General features: G+C 40.1%; 3 protein-coding genes across 3 annotated transcripts; 1 reads left to right on the top strand and 2 right to left on the bottom strand.

The window, feature by feature from the left end:
- Positions 1-7102: 7102 nt before the first annotated feature.
- On the bottom strand, positions 7103-11267 carry si:ch211-153b23.4 (uncharacterized protein LOC335392 homolog). Its single transcript, XM_061726228.1, has 9 exons — positions 11213-11267; positions 10289-10402; positions 8530-10206; positions 8324-8423; positions 8093-8241; positions 7885-7997; positions 7698-7787; positions 7501-7623; positions 7103-7378 (listed from the first exon to the last, which is right to left on the bottom strand). Exons 1-9 carry the CDS (start codon positions 11265-11267, stop codon positions 7178-7180), a joined length of 2622 nt encoding a protein of 873 aa, XP_061582212.1. The 3' UTR covers positions 7103-7177.
- A 1070-nt stretch (positions 11268-12337) lies between these two features.
- On the top strand, positions 12338-14138 carry si:ch211-153b23.5 (uncharacterized protein LOC321177 homolog). The gene is made up of 5 exons (XM_061726227.1): positions 12338-12475; positions 12936-13048; positions 13240-13411; positions 13500-13701; positions 13788-14138. Exons 2-5 carry the CDS (start codon positions 12941-12943, stop codon positions 13978-13980), a joined length of 675 nt encoding a protein of 224 aa, XP_061582211.1. The 5' UTR covers positions 12338-12475; positions 12936-12940; the 3' UTR covers positions 13981-14138.
- A 2412-nt stretch (positions 14139-16550) lies between these two features.
- On the bottom strand, positions 16551-19659 carry zgc:174917 (uncharacterized protein LOC565650 homolog). The gene is made up of 7 exons (XM_061726226.1): positions 19645-19659; positions 18998-19181; positions 18603-18855; positions 18414-18505; positions 17246-17385; positions 17055-17159; positions 16551-16917 (listed from the first exon to the last, which is right to left on the bottom strand). Exons 2-7 carry the CDS (start codon positions 19125-19127, stop codon positions 16831-16833), a joined length of 807 nt encoding a protein of 268 aa, XP_061582210.1. The 5' UTR covers positions 19128-19181; positions 19645-19659; the 3' UTR covers positions 16551-16830.
- Positions 19660-20962: the final 1303 nt, after the last annotated feature.

The following is a 20962-nucleotide window of genomic DNA, read 5'->3' as shown; positions in this document are numbered from 1 at the left end:
AATGATACATTAGCCAGAAATGGTAGCGCTGAAGAGTTTAAACACTGCCAAGAATCTTTTAAATGGTTACATAATTGGTCTTTAAGTTTAACCAGCCTGCACAATACAGGGGTATATTGGAAATTGGATGTGCCACCTAAATTTCAAATAAATTTAGTTTTTCTTTCTGATTTTATTTCTTGGTACCAGTACTTCACCTTTCAGAAGAAATTATTTGATATTATTTGTGTTGTCAGTATTATTTTGTGGCATCTTCAACTACATATTGCTTCAGTAAATGAATCGGGTGAACTTCTAGAGTTAGTGGCTTGTATGACGAGTTCTTCAACTGGAACAGGGTTACGGTTATCACAGCCCTTGTTCAATAGTCTTTACAGGAATTTGTCAAACACAAGTTCAAAGTTCAAATATTCTACATACCCACTTTAACAGAGACTCTAGCAAGAAGTTATTATGGAAACACTTTTTCTTTATTATATCAAAGTTTAAAGCTGTGGTTTTACATACAAACGGAGTAAATGGCTTTTGTAGGGTTTCCCAGTTTAAATAATGCCTGAATAGTCAAAACAAGCACAGAAACTGCTTATCTTATCTTGTGATACATTAGCCAGAAATGGTAGCGCTGAAGGGTTTAAAAACTGCCAAGAATCTTTTAAATGGTAACATAATTGGTCTTTAAGTTCAACCAGCCTGCACAATACAGCTAATGACTCTTTCAGTACTTCCTGAAAGAATGTGAAAAAAACCCAAAAACAAAACACACAGACCAAAAACTAAAGAGGAGGAGAAAATATTTCCATTTATCCACGTTTGTCTAAGCACTGACTAAAGTGGTGATGCCATTCTTACGTATGAAACCAGAGCTGAAATGAGGACTGCTCGAGCTCCGCTGGGACCCTTGGTCACTCGGCCAGCTGCCAGTGGGGTTGGACCTGTTTTATTCAGACAATCCTGCTGGTTTTGCTGGCTGATGGACTGAAGGTACAGTAGACGTCCACTTGGACAGGTCCTGAAATGATCCTCGTGGCTTCTGGCCTTCAGGCCTTCAGCTGATCCACGCTGGAGAAGCTGAGGAGCTACCAGCGAATATTTGCAACAGAACCTCCCATTTCAAATGTCATTTTGGATGGCAAAACTAGAAATGACTGTTGTGTTTAGTCAGTGCTGAGTTAGTACAGGCTGCCTGCTCTCAGCCAGTCAAAGATCCAAGGATGAAGTTTGGCTGAGAGGCCAGTCACTTCAATCTGTTCGTAAAATCAACAGCTTAACTTAACTTATTCTTATGAAAAAATGAATGACTATGATCTGTTTGGTATTTTTTTTCACACCTTAGAAACAATACTAACAAGTCAATACATTATAAATAGCAAAATACAGCCATTGGCTGTGTAAGGCACCAGTCAAAAGTGCATGCCCCTCATTATACATGAGTTTGTTGGTTTAAATCGATGACCGAACGCTTCCTATCTGGAAAATGCATTCTCCCGAGAGAACAAAATAAAATTTCGTTTTCTTGAACAATAATATTTTTTATGGACACCAAATAAATGATACACTGTTTTTGGACAAGATTCCTATACTATGTGTTAACAAGACCAATTAGGTATTAATGAGCTGTAAAGTGGAGATCAGAAGATTTTTTCTCCCATTTTTCTTGATCATTTTGCGCACACAAGCTTTTGCGTTTCAGCCATCCACATTTCCTGATGTGGTAAAAAAAAAAGTTTCCCCCAGTACAGTTGTCACCTAGTTATGGAGATCTAAACCGCTTTTTGAACCAGGCTGTAAATATGTTTATGTGTGCTGTAAAGTTGAACATCTTACCTGTGGGGGTCAATGACTATTATCACGCCTTTGGACTCCAGTGGTCTGTGAAGGAACTGCAATTTTTCTTATTTCCTAAAGTTCAAATTTTGGCACTTGGTTAAAGGAGCAGTGAGTAATGTGAGGCCGAAAATTTAATTTATACTCCACAATCCAATCGGGGACAACTGCGCAAAGTAAGTTGGTCTACTCTCAAAGAAAGTAAGTAAGAAAGAAATAAGAAAACGCAGTCCTTCCTCTTAAATTCTATGGCGTCGATTCGACGCCAAAGTTATTGCAAATCAAAATCCAAAATCCCATAATCAAAACAAAGAATCTGAAACCAAGAAATCAAAATCTCTCACCAAGAGTGCAATGATTTTTCTCAGTTGCACTTTTTCTTTTTGTGGTTGCAATTCTGAAATTAGTCAAATCAAAGCCTGTGGACAGGCAGGACATAGACAAGACCAATACATTTGAACAGTTGAATTGAAACAGAGTAACTTGACTTACTCTACCATCAAAAATGTTCTGTAAAACCAAAATCCCTTACCAATCTAAAGCAAGTTCTGCTTCAAACTACTATCTTTGCTGTCCATGAGGTGTCTCCAATAGCTGAAAACACTGCTGATATTTACTTTGTAGCCAACACACTGATATTTACTTATTTACCTTTTTCTCCTCACTTTCTTGATGTTTATAGGTCATTTTATGACATTTTAACCTATAATCTTATACATTGCTCCTTTAAAACATCACTAGAAGTTCTCTGGCATAAGTATGGCATGGTTCAGGGTCTGCTTAATGAACTCAAATCTAAGCTGCAACATTTATTTAGTTTTATTTTTTTCATTAATTTTAGAACTGTTCTTAATCAAAATTAGCTATATTCTGTTTTTGCAATCTGTCAAATCAATTCCATAAATTACACCACAAATAAATGCCACTTTTTCTGTTTCAACCATAAGCTGCTACTAAAGGCGGTGTCATCTTGTACATATAGGACGTAACACTTGGATGCACATCCTATACTTGGATGCTGGCTGGTAATTGATCACTCCTGGTCGCGTGGGGGTCTGAAGTTTAAAGACACAAGCCCCCCCCATGAACCCGGGCACTTCATCTGCCATCTGGAATTTTTTCTTTCTTTGTACCAGAAGCTCACCTTTCGGGCTACATTATTTCAAGTCATTTGTGTTGTTGGTATTATATTGTTGCATCTTCAATTACTGCTCCAGTGAATGAACTGGCAATATTCCGGATGGCTTGCTTGACAAGTTTTTCAACTGGATCATTTTCACAGTGCTCCTTTGTTCATTAATCTGTCTTCACAAGAATGACCAAACACTGAAAAGCTTTGATACGTGAAACAGAAGTTAAAATAAATCACGTGCTTTCCAAGAAAATGTTCTATTTTTAGTTGGTTCAGATTACATGACGCCTCTTCAGCAGGAAACAATGCAATAAAAGACAATACGTGAATAATACGTGACTAAAGTTTAAATCCGTGTTTTTTTTAAAAGACATCTCCTGAGAATAGTCCACAGGAAAGCACCGAATCCCCTTATCTTGCAAAGAAACACATTATCTGGAAACAATATTGCCAAACAGCTCAAAAACAGCAAACAACATTTTAAATGGGACAAAATTACTGTTTAAGTTCATTCATTCTACAAAATATAGCCAGTGACCTTGATGAAAGGAATATTTTCCTAAGTGAAGGGTATTTTAACAAGGTACTTCTTAAAGGAAGGTGAAAGTGAAATATAACGCAGATGATTATGTACACATTTACTCACACTTGCCAAAGTTGAATGACTAAAGTTTTTGTCGTCATGGTCAGCAGTGTGCAAATAAACTGCAGCCTAAAGTTTACCAACTGACTTCCAAGAGGAAGAAAGTCTCGACAAGACAAACACGTACTCTACTTTTTTACTGTAATTACTCTCTCTGGTTTCGTTGAAAGTGTATTTATATGAGTAATTCATGTGTGTTTCCTTAGAGCTTTCGAAGTGACAAAGGCGTTTCAGAAAGACAGGACGTTGTGTTTGCTCGTGGTACTCACAGGAAGATACAAGATCTTTTTTTTGGTGTAGTTACTGTAAGTTTTTATGTCCTTTTTCTTTCCTAACACTGTCTTTACATGAGTCAAATTTAATTGTAGCTAAAACGCAATGGCATATGTGATATATGAGCTATACTTGTTTTAAGGACATTGCAGACAGGCCTTTACTGTGAGGAATTCACTACAGGGTCACAGGCAACACAGTGGCTTGGTGGGAAGCACTGTTGCCTCACAGCAAGCCACCCTGGCAGGGTCTTCCTGTACTTCTGTGGGGACTCATCCCAACATGTTGCCCTGCGGTGGACGGGCAACCTGCCCCCTACCTTTTACCCAAACTGAGCTGGGGTAGGCTCCAATAGATCCCTTTGACCATAAGGGATAAGTGAATATAATGGGTGGAAGACAATAAATCAAACTTATCTTGTTCTTTGTTTTAATTTTTTCCTTGGGAATAAGTTTGAAGACATCCTTTGCTGACATCAAACAGTGGTTGGCACACAATTTTTTACATTTAAATGAGGACAAAACGGAGTGCATTTTGTTATTTTTGATAGCTTTTTAAAATTTGACCGACAAGTGGACAATGTTGTGAAGACAAGTTTTTATCAGTTGCGTCTTTTAGCCAAAGTAAAAACATTTTTGAGCCGTCACGACATGGAAAGATCTATCCACGCTCTAGTCAGCTCCAGATTGGACTACTGTAATGCACTTTATGTTGGCATCGCCCAATCTTCTTTTAGCCGTCTTCAGCTGGTACAAAATGCAGCTGCCCGTCTTTTAACGAACACACCCAGACGAGAGCACATCACCCCGGTCCTCTATTCCCTTCACTGGCTGCCGGTTCGTTTTAGAGTTGATTTTAAACTTTTAATGTTTGTTTTTAAAGCTCTTAACGGCCTGGCCCCTCCTTATTTATCAGAGATTTTAACGGTGCGTGAGCCTGGCAGAGCTCTGACATCCTAAAACCAACGTTTGTTGGAAGTGCCCAGGTCAAAGCAGAAGCACTGGGGGGACCGAGCCTTTTCAGTTGCCCCAGGCTCTGGAATAAGCTCCCCTGTGATTTACGCACCATCTCTGACCTGGGCCTTTTTAAATCTAAAATGAAAACTTATTTATTCAGGGTGGCTTTTAATACCCAGTAGTGTGGCGACACTTTTTTATACTTGATGTTTTATATGTTCATATGTTTTATTCTTGTTTTATTTTGTTGTATGTTATGTAAAGCACTTTGGTTCCCCTCTAGGGTGATGTAAGGTGCTATATAAATAAAGTACATTAACATTTACATTTTATTCAATTCGTTTTAGATTTTATTATTTTCTTGATGGTTTTATTATTTTTTACTAATTCCATCTGCATATTATTATTTTTCTTTCTGTTATTGCTTATTTGCATCCATGTTGGACATTATTATGAATGAGTCCTGTAAGTCTTGTCTGGTTTTTAACAGATGGAAAACTGAGCAGTGCGCTTTATTACCTCAACACAACAAATCAGTTAAACGCAAAGAAAACAATCATAGGCACATTTTCTCCTAGTATGTCAGTGGTATTAGTTTATTCTTAAACATTAGACACAAATATCATAGACAGAAATGGTTGATGCTTCGTTTCTTTTAAATAAAATAACATTATAATATATGTTTGAATGTGATTTCAAGATCTATGTATAAGTGGACCCACACATACAGGTGCCTCCACTCATTCTTAAGTTGGCTGAAGGTATGATGGGGAATAATAATTTGCCCGTTACCAGGCTGTCAGCTGTATTAATGTTGAACGTGGGTAATTTATCCGTCCACAGGTGCAACAAATAATGACAGGCAAAAGAGACTGAGAGACGTGTTTATGAGGGGAAGTCTTCACAGACCCACACAAGACAGCTAATTACAGAAACACCAGCGAGGAGTGTACGGATGTAGTCGTGCTGGGTGAGAATCAAAATCAGTCTGATGAGCTATTTTCATAAAGTGCAATAAGAGAAAATTAAGTGCTTTGGATGACTGTATTTCAAACATTACATATTTTTTTTCATCAATGATTTCATTTCTCATTTCTTCTTTCCTTTCCCTTCAAATTTTACATTGCGTTATCAACGATGATACCTCACAGTACAGCCAGGTAGCATTATATATATATAACAATGAATAGAACTTTTCAGTGTTAAAAAAAACATTTTAAAACAACTTTGTGTTAACACAAACGTCATTGTAAATGAGGGTTCGCCCTCAGTAATTTTCGAGTTTAAATAAAGATATATATATATATATAACAACAGAAAATTCATCTGAATATGACAGTAAAACATAAGCATTTATGAGGACACAAAAACATATAGGATTCATTAATGTATTCATATTTCTACAACTTCGAAAGCACAAGGTAAAAAATATTTGTAAAAATTACATTTAGTACAAAATATACACTTTATCAGCCTGTGTGCAATTTAATTTATGTGGTAACCATTAATTAACCTTCCATGTGATATTACAGCTTTGAGGCTGCATCAGTTTATTTTACAACTCAAAACATATTTAATAAATGTACAAACAGGTTGTCAGGATCCATTTCTGAGGACTGGACTTTGTTCAGGTGAAACAGTAGATGGTGTCGGGTTTCCAATCCCACTTTCTGACTCTGACTCTGAACTTTGCTGTTCTGAAATCTGTGTGTCTGTTTGAAGTGTCTCATTTTCAAAACCCTGATTTATCCGTCCTTGTCTGTGTCGATTCCGGACGTCCTCAAAAATCTGAAGAACCTAGAAAACATTCATTCATTCATTCATTATCTTACCCGCTTTATCCCTTGCGGGGTCACGGGGGTCTGCTGGAGCCTATCCCAGCTCATTTTAGGTGAGAGGCAGGGGATACACCCTGGACAGGTCACCAGTCCATCACAGGGACACAAACATATAGACACACAAACCATGCTCACAATCACACTCACGCTCACACCTACGGGCAATTTAGAATCATCAATTAACCTAATATGCATGTTTTTGGACTGTGGGAGGAAGCCGGAGTACCCGGAGAAAACCCACGCAAGCACGGGGAGAACATGCAAACTCCACACAGAAAGACCCTGCTGGGCCTGGGAGTCGAACCGGGGACCTTCTTGCTGTGAGGCAACAGTGCTAACCACTAAGCCACCGTGCTGCCCCTTTAGTACAAAATATACACTTTATCAGCCTGTGTGCAATTTAATTTATGTGGTAACCATTAATTAACCTTCCATGTGATATTACAGCTTTGAGGCTGCATCAGTTTATTTTACAACTCAAAACATATTTAATAAATGTACAAACAGGTTGTCAGGATCCATTTCTGAGGACTGGACTTTGTTCAGGTGAAACAGTAGATGGTGTCGGGTTTCCAATCCCACTTTCTGACTCTGACTCTGAACTTTGCTGTTCTGAAATCTGTGTGTCTGTTTGAAGTGTCTCATTTTCAAAACCCTGATTTATCCGTCCTTGTCTGTGTCGATTCCGGACGTCCTCAAAAATCTGAAGAACCTAGAAAACAGATGAGCAAAAAGATAAAGAAAAGATAAAAAAAGATAAAGATGTTAAGATTTGCGAAGATAACATTTTAACAAACTGACACTGTCTAAAGAGAACAGGTGCGACTATCTTACCTTGGATTTAGGAATGAGACCCACTCTGAAGAAACCAATATTCCCAGTCTCAATCTTGGTGCAGTCAACCACAGTGGAAGCTATGTTTTCTGGGGAAGCTCCATCACACAGTACTCCATCCACCTACAACCAACCACATGCACGTCATCCAGGAAAAAATATCCCACTTTATTACTATGCTAAATTACCGTCATTACCTTGTCTCCCAGTTTGGCGTAAACTTGGTTATGATGAGTTGTGTCTGCTTCCCCTGTCGGGTTGGCTGAGGTTACCGCAACAGGCCCCACCTTCATAAATATAAAAAGGCTTTATTCACTGAACTGTTTGCTGGGCTGACTGTCATTAACTCTAAAATGTGCAATGGTCATTACTCAAGACCTTTACCAGATTAATGAGATGTGTTGCTACTGTACAGTCTGGATTTCTGATTGCAATGCTTTGCGGAGTTCCTATGTGTTTGGCAGCATCACCCAAACCAAAAGTATCCATCCAAGGGCCTATGTGAGACAAGAAAACAGTATGAAGCTCATAAAACCCCACCATAGACGAGGATCCCATCAACACACAAATGTGCAAATATGGAATCACAAACCTCTGGGTATGACCATGCTAATGGAGGACGGCCACGCAGCCTCCATGAAATCCAGGAGCAGAGGGCTCAGAAGGTGTCTAACGGGCTCCAACTGTTTGATCGAGGAGATCCACATGGACATGGGCCGGTCCTGGGCCTGCTTTTTCACCCTGGAACCAAACAGCGAAGAGAAATGAGAGGGAAACACAACACTGATGCATCTAAAGCCACATCTTTGACCTGGAAACTCACTTGTAGGCTTTGACAACTGCATCTGGCCTGTTGCAGGCTGCAACCAGCACATAGACGGTGTCAGTTGGCATTCCACATATGCCACCGTTTTTCATTATTTCTACGTAGAGAAAGGGTCGAGAAGAGTAAAAGTTAAACTCATGTCCAGCATATGAACAGTTTATTAAAAAAAATGTGTATAACTGTTTTTTTTTTTTACCTCTCACCTGCAATTTGCTGAACTGACGTGGCCTTGCGGGCTGGTACGTGTGGGCATACCTTTGCACCTCCTCCTACCCCACCCATTTTGATTAGAGGCCTGCCTAAGGGGATCTGGGGGGACTGGAAGGTGCCGTTGAAAATCTGTGCCAGAAAGCAATAAAAACTGACGAGACCAAAGATAATAGTGACACCTATGTCATAACCGTAAGGCAGCACTGCTATGGCATCCAGGAGGAAGCTAATGAGTATAAGCTGGAAGGTGAGTGCATAGACAAACCAAGCAACATTTACAAACAGCGCTGCAACGGTCACCAGACAGTTAAACAGCATGAAGCTAATGATCCCAACAGCCACGTTGAAGCCTCTGGTTTCACCGTACAGGCCGCCGTATCTCGTCAAACCCCACACTGTCCACATCATCCCGTAGAGAATAAACGCCGTACTCTCAAATGTTTTACCCCGTGCGAACGCTACTGACCCACATAGCAACTGCAGCACCCCGCCAGCCACCACCACCCAGGGCAGAATCAGCACAGACAGAGGATATCTGTCGCCAAGCGTGGCTGTGATGGCAAAAGTAGCCAACACGCTGCAGGCATGACCTAACACCTCCGCATCTGCATATTTGGAATAGCCCAGGTGTGGTGCATGCCGCTCTTTATCCTGAGCTCTGAGAGTGAGACTTTGCATCCTTGTTACTAAAGCTTTGAAATAACCCTGCCCTGTAGGAATCCTGGCTCTGGAGACCATGTTGAATGTTGTGATTAAAATCATACCAGCAGAAACTATGAATATTGCTGCCTGCACACCTTGAGTGCCTTGTTGGAAGAAGCCCTGCGGTTGGGCTGCAATGGAAATACAGTAGGCTACAAAGAATAACTGGTAGAGTCCCTCTAGCAAGCTCCTCTGACAGCTGAACAGTGCCAGGACACAGAAAAGCACTGAGAATACAACAGGGAAGGGGACGGGGGAGAAAGGCTGTGTGGAATAGAACGACAACAGAGCGCTGTAGCCTTCTGCAAATTTCAGCAGGGCTGTGAAACCGTAGAAAGTGGCAGCGAGAGGATCCATAGCTCGGTAGAAGAGGATACAAATACCAAGCTGGAACACTCCCGCGGTCCAGAGCCAGGGGACATGGCCGACAAAGAGCCGGGGGACCACGTCTAACAGAGGACAGGCTAATACAGCGGCGGATAGCAAGTTCATCACCAAACCTACAATTACCACATCAGTACACGCCTGGTTTTGTTCGGGATTTAGCTGGGCTTTTTGCTTTAGTCCTGTTCCTGGGGGTTCGACTTTACCGTCAGTTATTGTGGACAGCAGACGTCCAAAAGCAAAATAAACGCACACTAGACAAACAAAGAGGTAGTTAGCAGCGGTGGCCGACTGTCCAAACGCTGATGCTGACAGGCCAGCAATCTGATGTGCACACGCTAAGGAAATACCTAAAGCTAGGAGAAACAGAACAGCTTTCTTCACAAGGAGCGCAACACTGCTGACGATGAACAGTGCCAAAGTAAACGCAGCCAGGCCAGGGACCAGAGAGGATCTCAACTCTTCATACTGCAGAACCTTCTGCCCTACTAGGATGTACACTAGACCTGAACCACACCACAGAGCTGAGACCGTCAGGCACAGAGAGGAAAACAGCTGGGCGTGGGACAGACTGCGACACACACCTAGGAGAGAGCGGAGGCAGGGTCAGGAGGAAACAACTATCTGCATGACGAAAAACAGTTTTAAAATTAAATCTGAACACACCTGCATAAGCAATAAGAGCTGCGATAATGAGGAGCAGGATCCCCAGAGCCGTGTGGGGGATGAAGTCTTTTCCAGGAATGCTGGCATAGTTGTTCACCAAAAGCAGGAGAGAGCCTGTTGGTCAAGACCACAGTCGTTATTCTGAGCTGTTTACCGTGGGTTTTTAACAGGAGCTATAATCCTTTACAATCAAGTATTAAAAACCCAAAAAAACCTGACCTACAGTATGTAGGACTCTTAAGTTTAAATGATATGTATTATGCATTTATGTTGCTCACATTAAATGATCAAGTCACTTTATTTCATTAGTTCACACTTAATAAATCACCAATTTAGGAACATCAGTTCCATTGCATGAATTTTGACATGATGGCAAATAAATTAGCTGTATTTTACACAACACATTATCTCAGGCTCATACATTTTCTTAGCATGTCAGAAAGCAAAGCTGTATGAGGTTTCAAGGGAAAATGAGGCAAACTGATAAACAGATGTAAGCATTTGCATAATTAACATTCATACAGTGTGGACGTTTATGTTGGTGAAATCCAGCTGACTTGATCACTTATCCATTGATCTATCATGTCTGACACAACAGTTTTTAGCAAAAAAATTTTTTTTAAAGTGAGGACGAGCCACATAAAGACTTAATGATTTCATCATGTTTCACATGTGTACAATAATGTATCCTGCATTTAATCATGAACAAATAAATGAATCAAGAACCAGCATAGTATTGCTAAAATATAATATAGTGAAATCTACGTATAAATAATGTTCATGATGATCAGTCATTGGAAAAAACTTGGACTCTGCTGAAAAAGAGAGGAAGACACATAAAAAATGAATAAACTAAAATAAAATAAAACTAAAATACATTAAATAGAATAGTGGAAGGCATTTACAATAAAAGCGGAAACCTACCGCCAAAGATGCCCAGGATGCCGACCGACAGGTGCAGTGAGCTGGACTGAGCCATCTCAGCAGGAGTCTGTTTGAGGCGGTAACGCAGAGATTTATATGGCTGCGTGTGACGTCATCACGTAATGGCAAACGGGAGGTTCCCGTCCTCGCTGCTGCTGGGACACTTTTATTTTTAAACAACACTTCCCCGTGTCACTAGCGGGTAAACTAAGATCCTTTTTTTTTTGCTATAATAGCTTATATAATAGCTCCTTTGAAGTTTAATAATAACAATAGTTATGATTTTTCTTTTCTTACGCGAGAAACGTGACACTCCAGTGGAAGTTACATGCGTCTCATACTTACACGCACGCAATATATATATATATATATATATATATATATATATATATATATATATGTATATATATATATATATATATATATATATATATATATATATATATGGCTACCACAGGTCCCTCATCCCGACAGCAATCAGACTCTACAATAACCAACTCTAGCCAATCGAGTCCAATAACCTGTTTTTCCCGATAGTTCAATAATCTTCTCCCTCTAAATACCTCACTGGTATTTTTGCACATGTAAATATTATTCGTTTTTCGGGTTTAGTATTTCTGTTTAGTATTTCTTTTGTACATTGCTCATTTTTTATATTGCTCTTTTTTTTATTATTTAGCTATTTATTGGTTATTTTTCTTTTTTCTTTTTAGTATATACTTTTTTATATACCTTTTCATACTTCGCGTGTTTTCTGTAAAATTGTTGAGAGTGTGTATGTTTGCTGCTGCACAAGCAAATTTCTCCTCTGGGGGATTAATAAAGTTTTATTCTATTCTATTCTATTCTATTCTATTCTATTCTATTCTATTCTATTCTATTCTATTCTATTCTATTCTATTCTATATTCTTGATATTGATGGTGTGATGATGTTTCATTTTACACTACGTGCAATTATTCACACATCGAGACTAGTCACAAATTAGAGCTTTTAATTTTCAGATGGTTCTTCCTGAAAGGACAACTAAAGCAGTCTTTGTGAGCAATGACTCAGCGTTTTATTTCCGGGATTAAAGAGTCTAACTTTTCCTTGTCACGGTGATGCAAACGATGTCATTTTTGGACTGGAACAAGTGGGCGGAGCCAGGAGAGGCAGGCAGGTTGGAGCAGGCTATATAAACCTTTGTCCCAGAGTGCAAGCATCACACCTCTGTGAAGAGCTCCACAACCCACATCTACACCTACACAGATACCTGTTCCAGGTGAGAAATTACTTTTGTTTGCTTCTAAACTAATACGTGTCTTCATAGAAACCAAATGTGTGTTTTCATGTAAAAGTAAAACAAAAGGAGCACACACAAAATGTCTCATAAAGACAGACTAAATTACCTAATGTTTGTTGCTTAAAATATTTATTAATTGCAGCTGAGCCTTGAGGAGAAAACAGACTCCGCCTGCTTCCCCGAAGCTTTATTTACCTGTGCCAGCTGTGTAACCTGATACCAGCCACACTCCGGGCACTCATTTCTCACCTGGCTCTGTAAATCTTTTATGCAAACATGCTGCAGGTGTCTTAGGAGCAGAGCGCAGATAGTCACATACTCCTCATATCTTTCAGGAAAAATTAACCACACAATGTGATCTAGAATTAAGGCCGATTTAGATAATCGAGAGGGTCTCTGTATTTTTTGATGGAATAATTTTTTTGTTTGTGTTTTATAGGAATCATGGCAAAGTGTGTTGCAGTTATTCTGGCGGGCTGTGGAGTCTATGATGGCACAGAGATCCACGAGGCCTCAGCTGTCCTTGTTCATTTGAGCCGTGCTGGTGCAAAAGTAAGAGAAACAATAAAAAAAGCAAAATAAAAAAACCTACTTGCTATATCCTATTTCTATCAAATTTCTTGTTTAGTTTAAAAAAAATCATGTCTATAATAAATTTAGTCTTAATAGCAATTTCAAGGAGCTCACAGTCTTTAGATACAGAACATAATGTGATTGTATTAAAGACTGTTTTTTGGTTTCAGGTTAAGATGTTTGCTCCAAATGCAGATCAAATGCATGTTATAAATCACTGTGAGGGGACACCTACTGAGGAGAAGAGAAACATCCTCCATGAAAGCGCGCGCATCGCCAGGGGTGACGTGGCTGACCTGGCCAAGTTAGATATCTCAGAATTTCATGCCGTCATCATCCCAGGTGAGACTGACTTTGCCATAAAGTAAAAAATATAATGGCTCTCAGTTTTTCCGCATGAATCTTCATGAATCCTCTTCTGCTGCATCAGGGGGCTTTGGTGCAGCTAAGAACCTGAGTAACTGGGCTGTGAAGAACAAAGAGTGCACCATCCAGCCACAGCTAGAGAAGGTTATCAAGGATTTCCACAAAGCTGGAAAGCCTCTGGGCATGTGCTGCATCGCCCCCGTCCTGGCAGCCAAGATCCTGCCAGGCTGTGAGGTCACTGTGGGCCAGGACAAAGAATGTGAAACGTGAGTGAAACAGATTTTCAGTTAAGACAGATGCTAACAGTTATAAGGCAATTTTAAGGAACATTTCCTTTTCTTTCCTCCCTCAGCTGGCCATACGCTCAGACAGCGGGTGCCGTGAAGGAGTTGGGCTGCAAACATGTGAACAAAGATGTGGAAGAAGCTCACGTTGACGTCAAAAATAAGCTGGTCACCACGTGTGCCTTCATGTGCAACGCTCCCATCCACAAAGTGTTTGATGGAGTAGGTGTTATGGTTAAAGAGACCCTGAAACTGGCTTAATAAGACTCTGAATACATAACTGACTGTATTTATTTTCTCAAAAATATGTCAGATTTCTACGCAAATATTGCACTGAATATCAATGTATGATGTTTTTTCTAACTTTAAATCAGATGTTACGCCCTGAAAGTCTTAAATAAAATCTACAGAAATGACAACGTTGCAGTTATTTTTCCTTTGCAGACATTAAACTATTAAAACTATAAGCCATAACAGTGTACAACACAAGTTCTTCATTATGTCGTGATACATATACAGTGATGAGTACGGAAAGTATTCAGACCCCTTTAAATGTCACCCTCTTTGTTTCATTGCAGCCATTTGTTAAAATAAAAAAAAGTTCATTGTATTTCTCATTCATGTACAATCAGCACCCCATCTTGACAGAAAAAAACAGAAATGTAGAATTTTTTACAAATGTATTAAAGAAAAACTGAAACATCACATGGTCATAAGTATGCAACAAGTTTTTCAAACCTGGATTTGGGGGTCCTCTGCCATTCTCAAGCTTCCTCCATGTAAGGATTATGGAGGCCACTGTGCTCTTGAGTGCTGCAAAAATTATTTTGTAACCTTGGCCAGATCTGGGCCTTGCCACAATTCTGTCTCTGAGCTCTTGGGCAGTTCCTTCACCTCATGATTCTCATTTGGTCTGACATGCACTGTGAACTGTAAGGTTTTATACAGGAGTGTGCCTTTCCTAATCAAGTCCAATGAGTTTAATTAAAATGCATCTGGATTCCAATGAAGGAGCAGAACCATCTCAAGGAGGATCAGAAGAAATGGACAGCTTGTGTATGAGTGCCACAGCAAAGGGTCTGAATACTTATGACCATGTGATATTTTAGTTTAGTTCATTTTAGTTCCTTTTTAATGTCTACATTTCTGTTTTTTTCTGTCAAGATGGGGTGCTGAGTGTACATTAATCAGAAATAAAATGAACTTTTTTGATTTTACCAAATGGCTGCAATGAAACAAAGCGGGAAACATTTAAAGGGGTCTGAATACTTTCTGTACCCACTGTAATATAATATATATGTACACACACAGATCTAAACAGTAACATGAAATATAGTGGACAGAGGAAAATATGTTTTGAAATCAGTATAAATTGATTTTTTTTATCCCCAAAGGAAAATTAAAATCTTTTTGTTATTTGTGAGAAATGTTGTGCCAGTATGGCCTTCTCTGCTTTTAATGCTGTACACATCAACACCCCACTGCACCATCATTTTGATCTTTAGATCTTCCCCACTGTGATTTCAGGGGTTGGTAATTTCATATGGTTTTGAACCCAGCTGCCCCTCAGAGTTACATTTTATTGCCCACTTTCTTCTCTGCATACAGTAAAAACGTTTGTAACCTTGAGAGCCTTTTTGAGCTCGCAGACGACATGCTCTGGTGTTTCAGCTGAGTTACACTGTTGGCTGTTGCCATGACCCGTCATCACTAGGTGATCAGCAACCTGGCGCGGAGATTCACTTAGGGTTCGCTGGAGTTTAACATCTCCCAGACCGAGGTGCTGTGCAGTTGGGTCAAGGATGAATAAGCGACAGACTCTTTTGCAGACGGCTCTGTGTTCCGGGTCACTGTGGATCAGGTTGAGAGTTTTAAATATCCAAGCACAGAGTTGGACACCTGTCTCATGTTTAGTCAACATGCTCAGTTGCCCTGGATCCAATCAGATCCAATAATCATACTCAAAAACAGTTTCTTCCCCAAAGCCATCACTATCCTAAACACACACACACATCTGACCCCCATCACTCGGAAAACCTTTTGTGCATTAAAAAACTCTGCAAAATAACTACCCCTGAAACCTCTTACGGTGCAATATGATGAGTCATGTGCAATAACTGTATTTGAAATGACAAGAAATATGTGCAATAACCATATGGATCAATGTGCAATAGCATTCACACTCTGTCAGAAATGCATCTTGTGTAGCATTGATTTTGTATTTAGGATCTTTTTCAGTTTTGTATATTTATATTTATATTTACTTTAATTACTTTACTTTCATTTTATTTTTTGCACTTTATCTATATTCGGACCAGCCCCTTAGCTGAAGCCCCTGTAATTTTTGCCCACAGCGTGTCTGTGTACAACGACAATAACAACTCTTGAAATCTCAGTCCACTAAAAAGCCCAACAGCGCCTCCACCTGCTGAACAAGTGAAGGTCTTTAAATATCAATAAAAACATTTAAACTTTGGTTTACTGCTCTCTTATTGAATCCATTGTCTTATTTAGTCCCTTGCCACCAAACACAAAGTTAATCAGGTAAGAAAAAAAATCCCCAGCTCACCTTAAACCACTCTTCCTAATAAAACACCCGCCCTGCGATCAGGAGACGCGCGTAAAAGCCGCTCCATCCCTTTCGTCTATCGCTATCAGATGCTATAAAGTTGCGAATATTAATTATCTAAGTTGTATTAAATAAACTTTTGTATAAAAGAAACATTTGCATGTGCTATGTTTTCCTTATACACCTTTTACATTTCGTGCAATATACATTCGTTAATTCAGTCAACACACTGTGTGAAAAGAGAAAAAAGAAATATGATCTGTTTGTAAAGTGATTTAGATATTTATTTAAAGCTTTATGAATGTTGATTAATCATTTCACTGTGAAACTTCAAAATATAAACACACAACAGTATTACACACAGTATTGGAAAACCTCAGCACCGTTCAATACAAGATATACATACAACTGAAGATAAAGATGGAACAATTTTGATATATATATATATATATATATATATATATATATATATATATATATATAGGCCTAAAAATGTAACAGCAACGCGTGAAAACAACTGTTGGCAAGACTCCAGTAATTGTTTATGTGGTTTTGCTGGAGAAATGATTGAACTGATCGATCCCTGAAACCAGCATTGTTGCATGGAATTTCCTGGGTCGTTCAGGATCCTGTCATCAAAACAGAGAAAAAAAAACAATTTAAATTAAAAACAAACAAAGTAAAACCACAGTAAAATCAATATGCACCACATGACTAACATTTTAATACTATACTACAACAAGACGACAAATCATGTTTGCCTCACCTCAATTGGGTATGCACATGTGGGAATATAACGGACCACGAAGCCGCAGCGCCTCCTCTGGGATCTGTTGGCATCACTTGCATGGACGAGAAGTCCGTCGTGGATCTGTCGAAACAGTTCTGATTTTTAAACATGATTTATTCAGCTTAAATTGTCCATAGATCTATTTCGAACCATACATTCTGACTTACAGACATCTGTCCAGCTTGCAGGGGGCAAAGCAGCGCTGCCTCCACCTGCAGCAGCTCCTCTGGGATCTCCTGGTTGACTGACAGCATGTTTCCAGAGCGGCTGGCTTCACGATGGGCCAACATGCCAGAGCAGTGGCTCCCTGCAGGGCACAAGCCGCATTTAAGAGGTATGCATTGTTACAGTTTGATTTATGTCCTTCCTTATTAGGGCCTGAGCACTGACAGTGCGAAGGCCCTATTGTATCTGTAGGATTTTTTTTTCCCGTTTTTCTTCCTACGAAATGAGGGCCTTTTTGCCCCCCTAAACGTGTCCCAAAAGTCACCAAATTTTGCACGCAAGCCAGGCCTGGCGAAAAATTTGATATTTAATGGTTTGCATTAATGGGCGTGGCCTAACGGCTCAACAGCGCCCCCTAGAAAACTTCGTGCCTCAAGCCCCACAATACGGTTTGACGTACATGCACGAAAATCGGTACACATTTGTATCATGTCGCAAAGAAAAGTCTCTTGGCGCCATGGCCGAAACCGAACAGGAAGTCGACCATTTTGCATTAATCGTGTAATTTTGCCGCAATTTATGCCATTTCTTCTGCCGTTTCTTCGCCCGATCCGTAAAGTGCACCCAGTGTTGTACATCAAAATATGCGTCTTGATCCTGTGACGACGCGCCTTACTTTTCTCAGTCAAAAGCGTTACTGTGGCGACGATAGACGCCAAAAGCGCGCCCCCCCTTCATCTGATTGGTCCATATTTGATAGATCCTATTTTCTGCCATAACTTTTGAACGGGTTGTGATAAAGACTCGTTGGTGGTGTCATCGGACATGGTTTTGAGTCCTTGAACATAATTGGTGCAAATTAGCCCCGCCCCTTCATCTGATTGGTCGACATCTAATAGTTCCTACTTTCTGCCATAACTTTTGAATGGTTTGATATAGAGTCGTGGGTGGTGTCATCTGCTAAATGTCTAGGCCTGAAGAATCTACATGCAAGTCATACAAGCGCTTCCACTGCAGCACGCCTGAACGTGCACAAGGGTGCGAGGGCCCGTTCATCGCTGCTTGCAGCTTTAATTATTATTATAATGTCTCTTTAAAGCTTTTAAAGCTGTAGTTAAACCAGGATTTAGGCTAAAATCTACATAAAAAGCAGAGGTGCAGTTTAGATACCTGGGATGACCCGAAGGGCGCCGTTTTCTTTTACTGAGTCATCAAAAGCGAGCCACACAGAGAGAACAGGCCCACCAGCAATACCCCAGTACCTGTGAACAACGCAATAATCACAGTTAGACAAAACAAAACAAACAACTAAACACAAAGGGATTTTTTTTTTTTTTTGTCTTTTTAAGCTGGATTCACCTAATGTCCTGATGCCAAGCCACATATGGAAGTTCAGGCTCTCCATCTGCTCTGGGTAGATTTCCTTCTTTCTCCTGGATGTTGACTGGAGGGAGAGCCGGGTATTTGCAAATGAAGCGGGTGTCCAGCAGTATGACGTCAGGGCCAAGGACGGCTTGGACCACTCGCAGAACGCTGGAGTGTTTGGTCAGGTTCATCACCCACGGATACTGAAGATGAACATTGTGGAGGCTGTACTGAGTGTACTCTTTACCTGTGCGTACATAAAAATACATTACACACGTGCCTTTTCTCTCAGGGATTTAAAGTGCTGGACTAATGTGAGTTAAAAACACAGAAAAGCTTTCTTTTATTTGCCCTCCACCTGCATCAGCAGAACCCCAAGTGTTGCTTACCAAATTCCTCCTCCAGCTTAGAAAAGGCCAGTCTGGCCTCCCTCAGCTCTTCCTCATTCAGCACGGGCAGTGCTGAGAGGAAGCCCTGCTGCTCGTAGCTCGCCTGTAGTTCAGCCGCGGATGTAGTCATTTTTGATGCTTTGGGATTCTTTCTTCCAAGTTTGCAAGGTAGAAACGGACTTAGCTGGTGGAGAGTAGTGTGAGAGTGAGTGGAGCGTTTTATTGTGGTGGGATTTTTAGCCAGTTTTTCACCAATTATAGAGACTAATTTGGAACTTCATTTACACATGAAAATAAACACCACCCTGCTAGTTTGTTCTGAAGAAGAAACCTCTTTCACACATGAGGAGCACACTGAATCTGTCCTTTATGACCACTAGATGATGCCTCTTTATGGCTCTGAATCAAGTTTGTTGTCCACATTTGGATCTTTTTACCTGTTTTTAGCAGGCCCAGAGAAAAACCTCACCTTTGTTTTAGTGGACACTGAAAACACCCATACTCCAGAGACACAAAACTACGCTAAAGCCTTTCAATCTTAAAGTGGAAAAGCTACAACCCTCCCCTAAGTTCTCATTAAAATGAGATTTTATCTGCAAACTAAACATATCTATTTTATGAGCAGAACACAAGTTGAGTTTCCATACCTGTCTGCTGTTCAGTGTTCTCCAGATTTCTGCTTCACTCCTCTGTGGAAGAGCTTATATACTAGACACAGCATCTTCTGGAAACTCCTCCTCTTACATCAGCACCCTAATTTAGTCTTATCACTAATTACCTTGTGTTCCAGGAACAAAAACTGAAAGAGGAAAAATCTGTGACGGGATTCTATGTATTGCTTTCCCGCTATTGTGCCAATCAGGTGTGACAAGTTCTTATACGATTCATTATCGTACAGTAAATACACAAAACAGGCTTTTACACATTGCCTCACAGATACTGGGAATTTACAGATGTAGCATTCCATACTATTCTTAGTTTGTTCATATACAAAGTACATTCCCCATAACTTGAACTGCATCACGTCAGAACATTACAAATCTTTCTCTTAACGCAACCTCTTTAGTTACAGTTCTTTGTTGCCGCAGGGAATCTGAGCATGAAAGGAAGATGACAGATCACAGACCTGTTTCTCAGGTGCGTGATGAGATTGTGAAGACAGCTGAATAAGAAGGCATCCCTTTGACCGTTTCAGCCAACGCTGATTTCATTTCATTGAACTGTTATAAAAAGCTATATTCTTTGGTGACAAAATGTTAATGTGACAGCTGGGTTAGACTCACACGAAACCCCGGTGAGGACTGAAGAAGGGAAGGATAATTAAGGAATGATGTAAGAGCAGAGATTTTTCTAGTTCAGTCTCTATAAGTAATTTGTTTTATTATTATTGAATGGCGAGAAAAAGAAAAAGCTGACGTACAAGGTTTTATAGTTTGGAAAATAGTAGTAATGTAACTCCATAAAGCAGTTACATTTTGTTTTTACTCTTAACTCCCCTAAGTCAATATTCAAAATTGCTGTTAGTGTTGTTGTAAGTGTTTTTAGTTGTTGTCGTCACGTTTACATCCATCCACGCATTAGCTAGGCCTGCTTATGCCTGTTCAGGGTCACAGAGGTCTGGGCAGTCTGTCCGTCCATCCATCCATCCGTCCATCCATGGCAGGGGTACACCATGGACAGGTCACTGGTCCGTTGCAGGGACACAAACAGATAAACACCCACATGTGCACTTCTATGTGCAATTAGACGCAACCTAGCGTGTGTTTTGACTGTAAGACGAAAAAGAAGTATCTGGAGAAAACCCAACGCAAGGACATCGAGAACATCCAGGAAGCAGAAACCTTGTTGGTGTGAGGCAACGGTGCTAACCACCATCCCCCCCTGGAGCTCCCTACATTCACGTTTTTCTCAAAAACCTAAACAGGGATATAGTGTATTACATTTTATGTTAAAGTGACAACATGC

This window comes from Cololabis saira, chromosome 7, assembly GCF_033807715.1.
Source record: "Cololabis saira isolate AMF1-May2022 chromosome 7, fColSai1.1, whole genome shotgun sequence".
Lineage (NCBI taxonomy): Eukaryota > Metazoa > Chordata > Actinopteri > Beloniformes > Belonidae > Cololabis > Cololabis saira.
The sequence above is the reverse complement of the archived record's forward strand: the minus strand, read 5'-3'. Positions and strand labels throughout refer to the sequence as shown.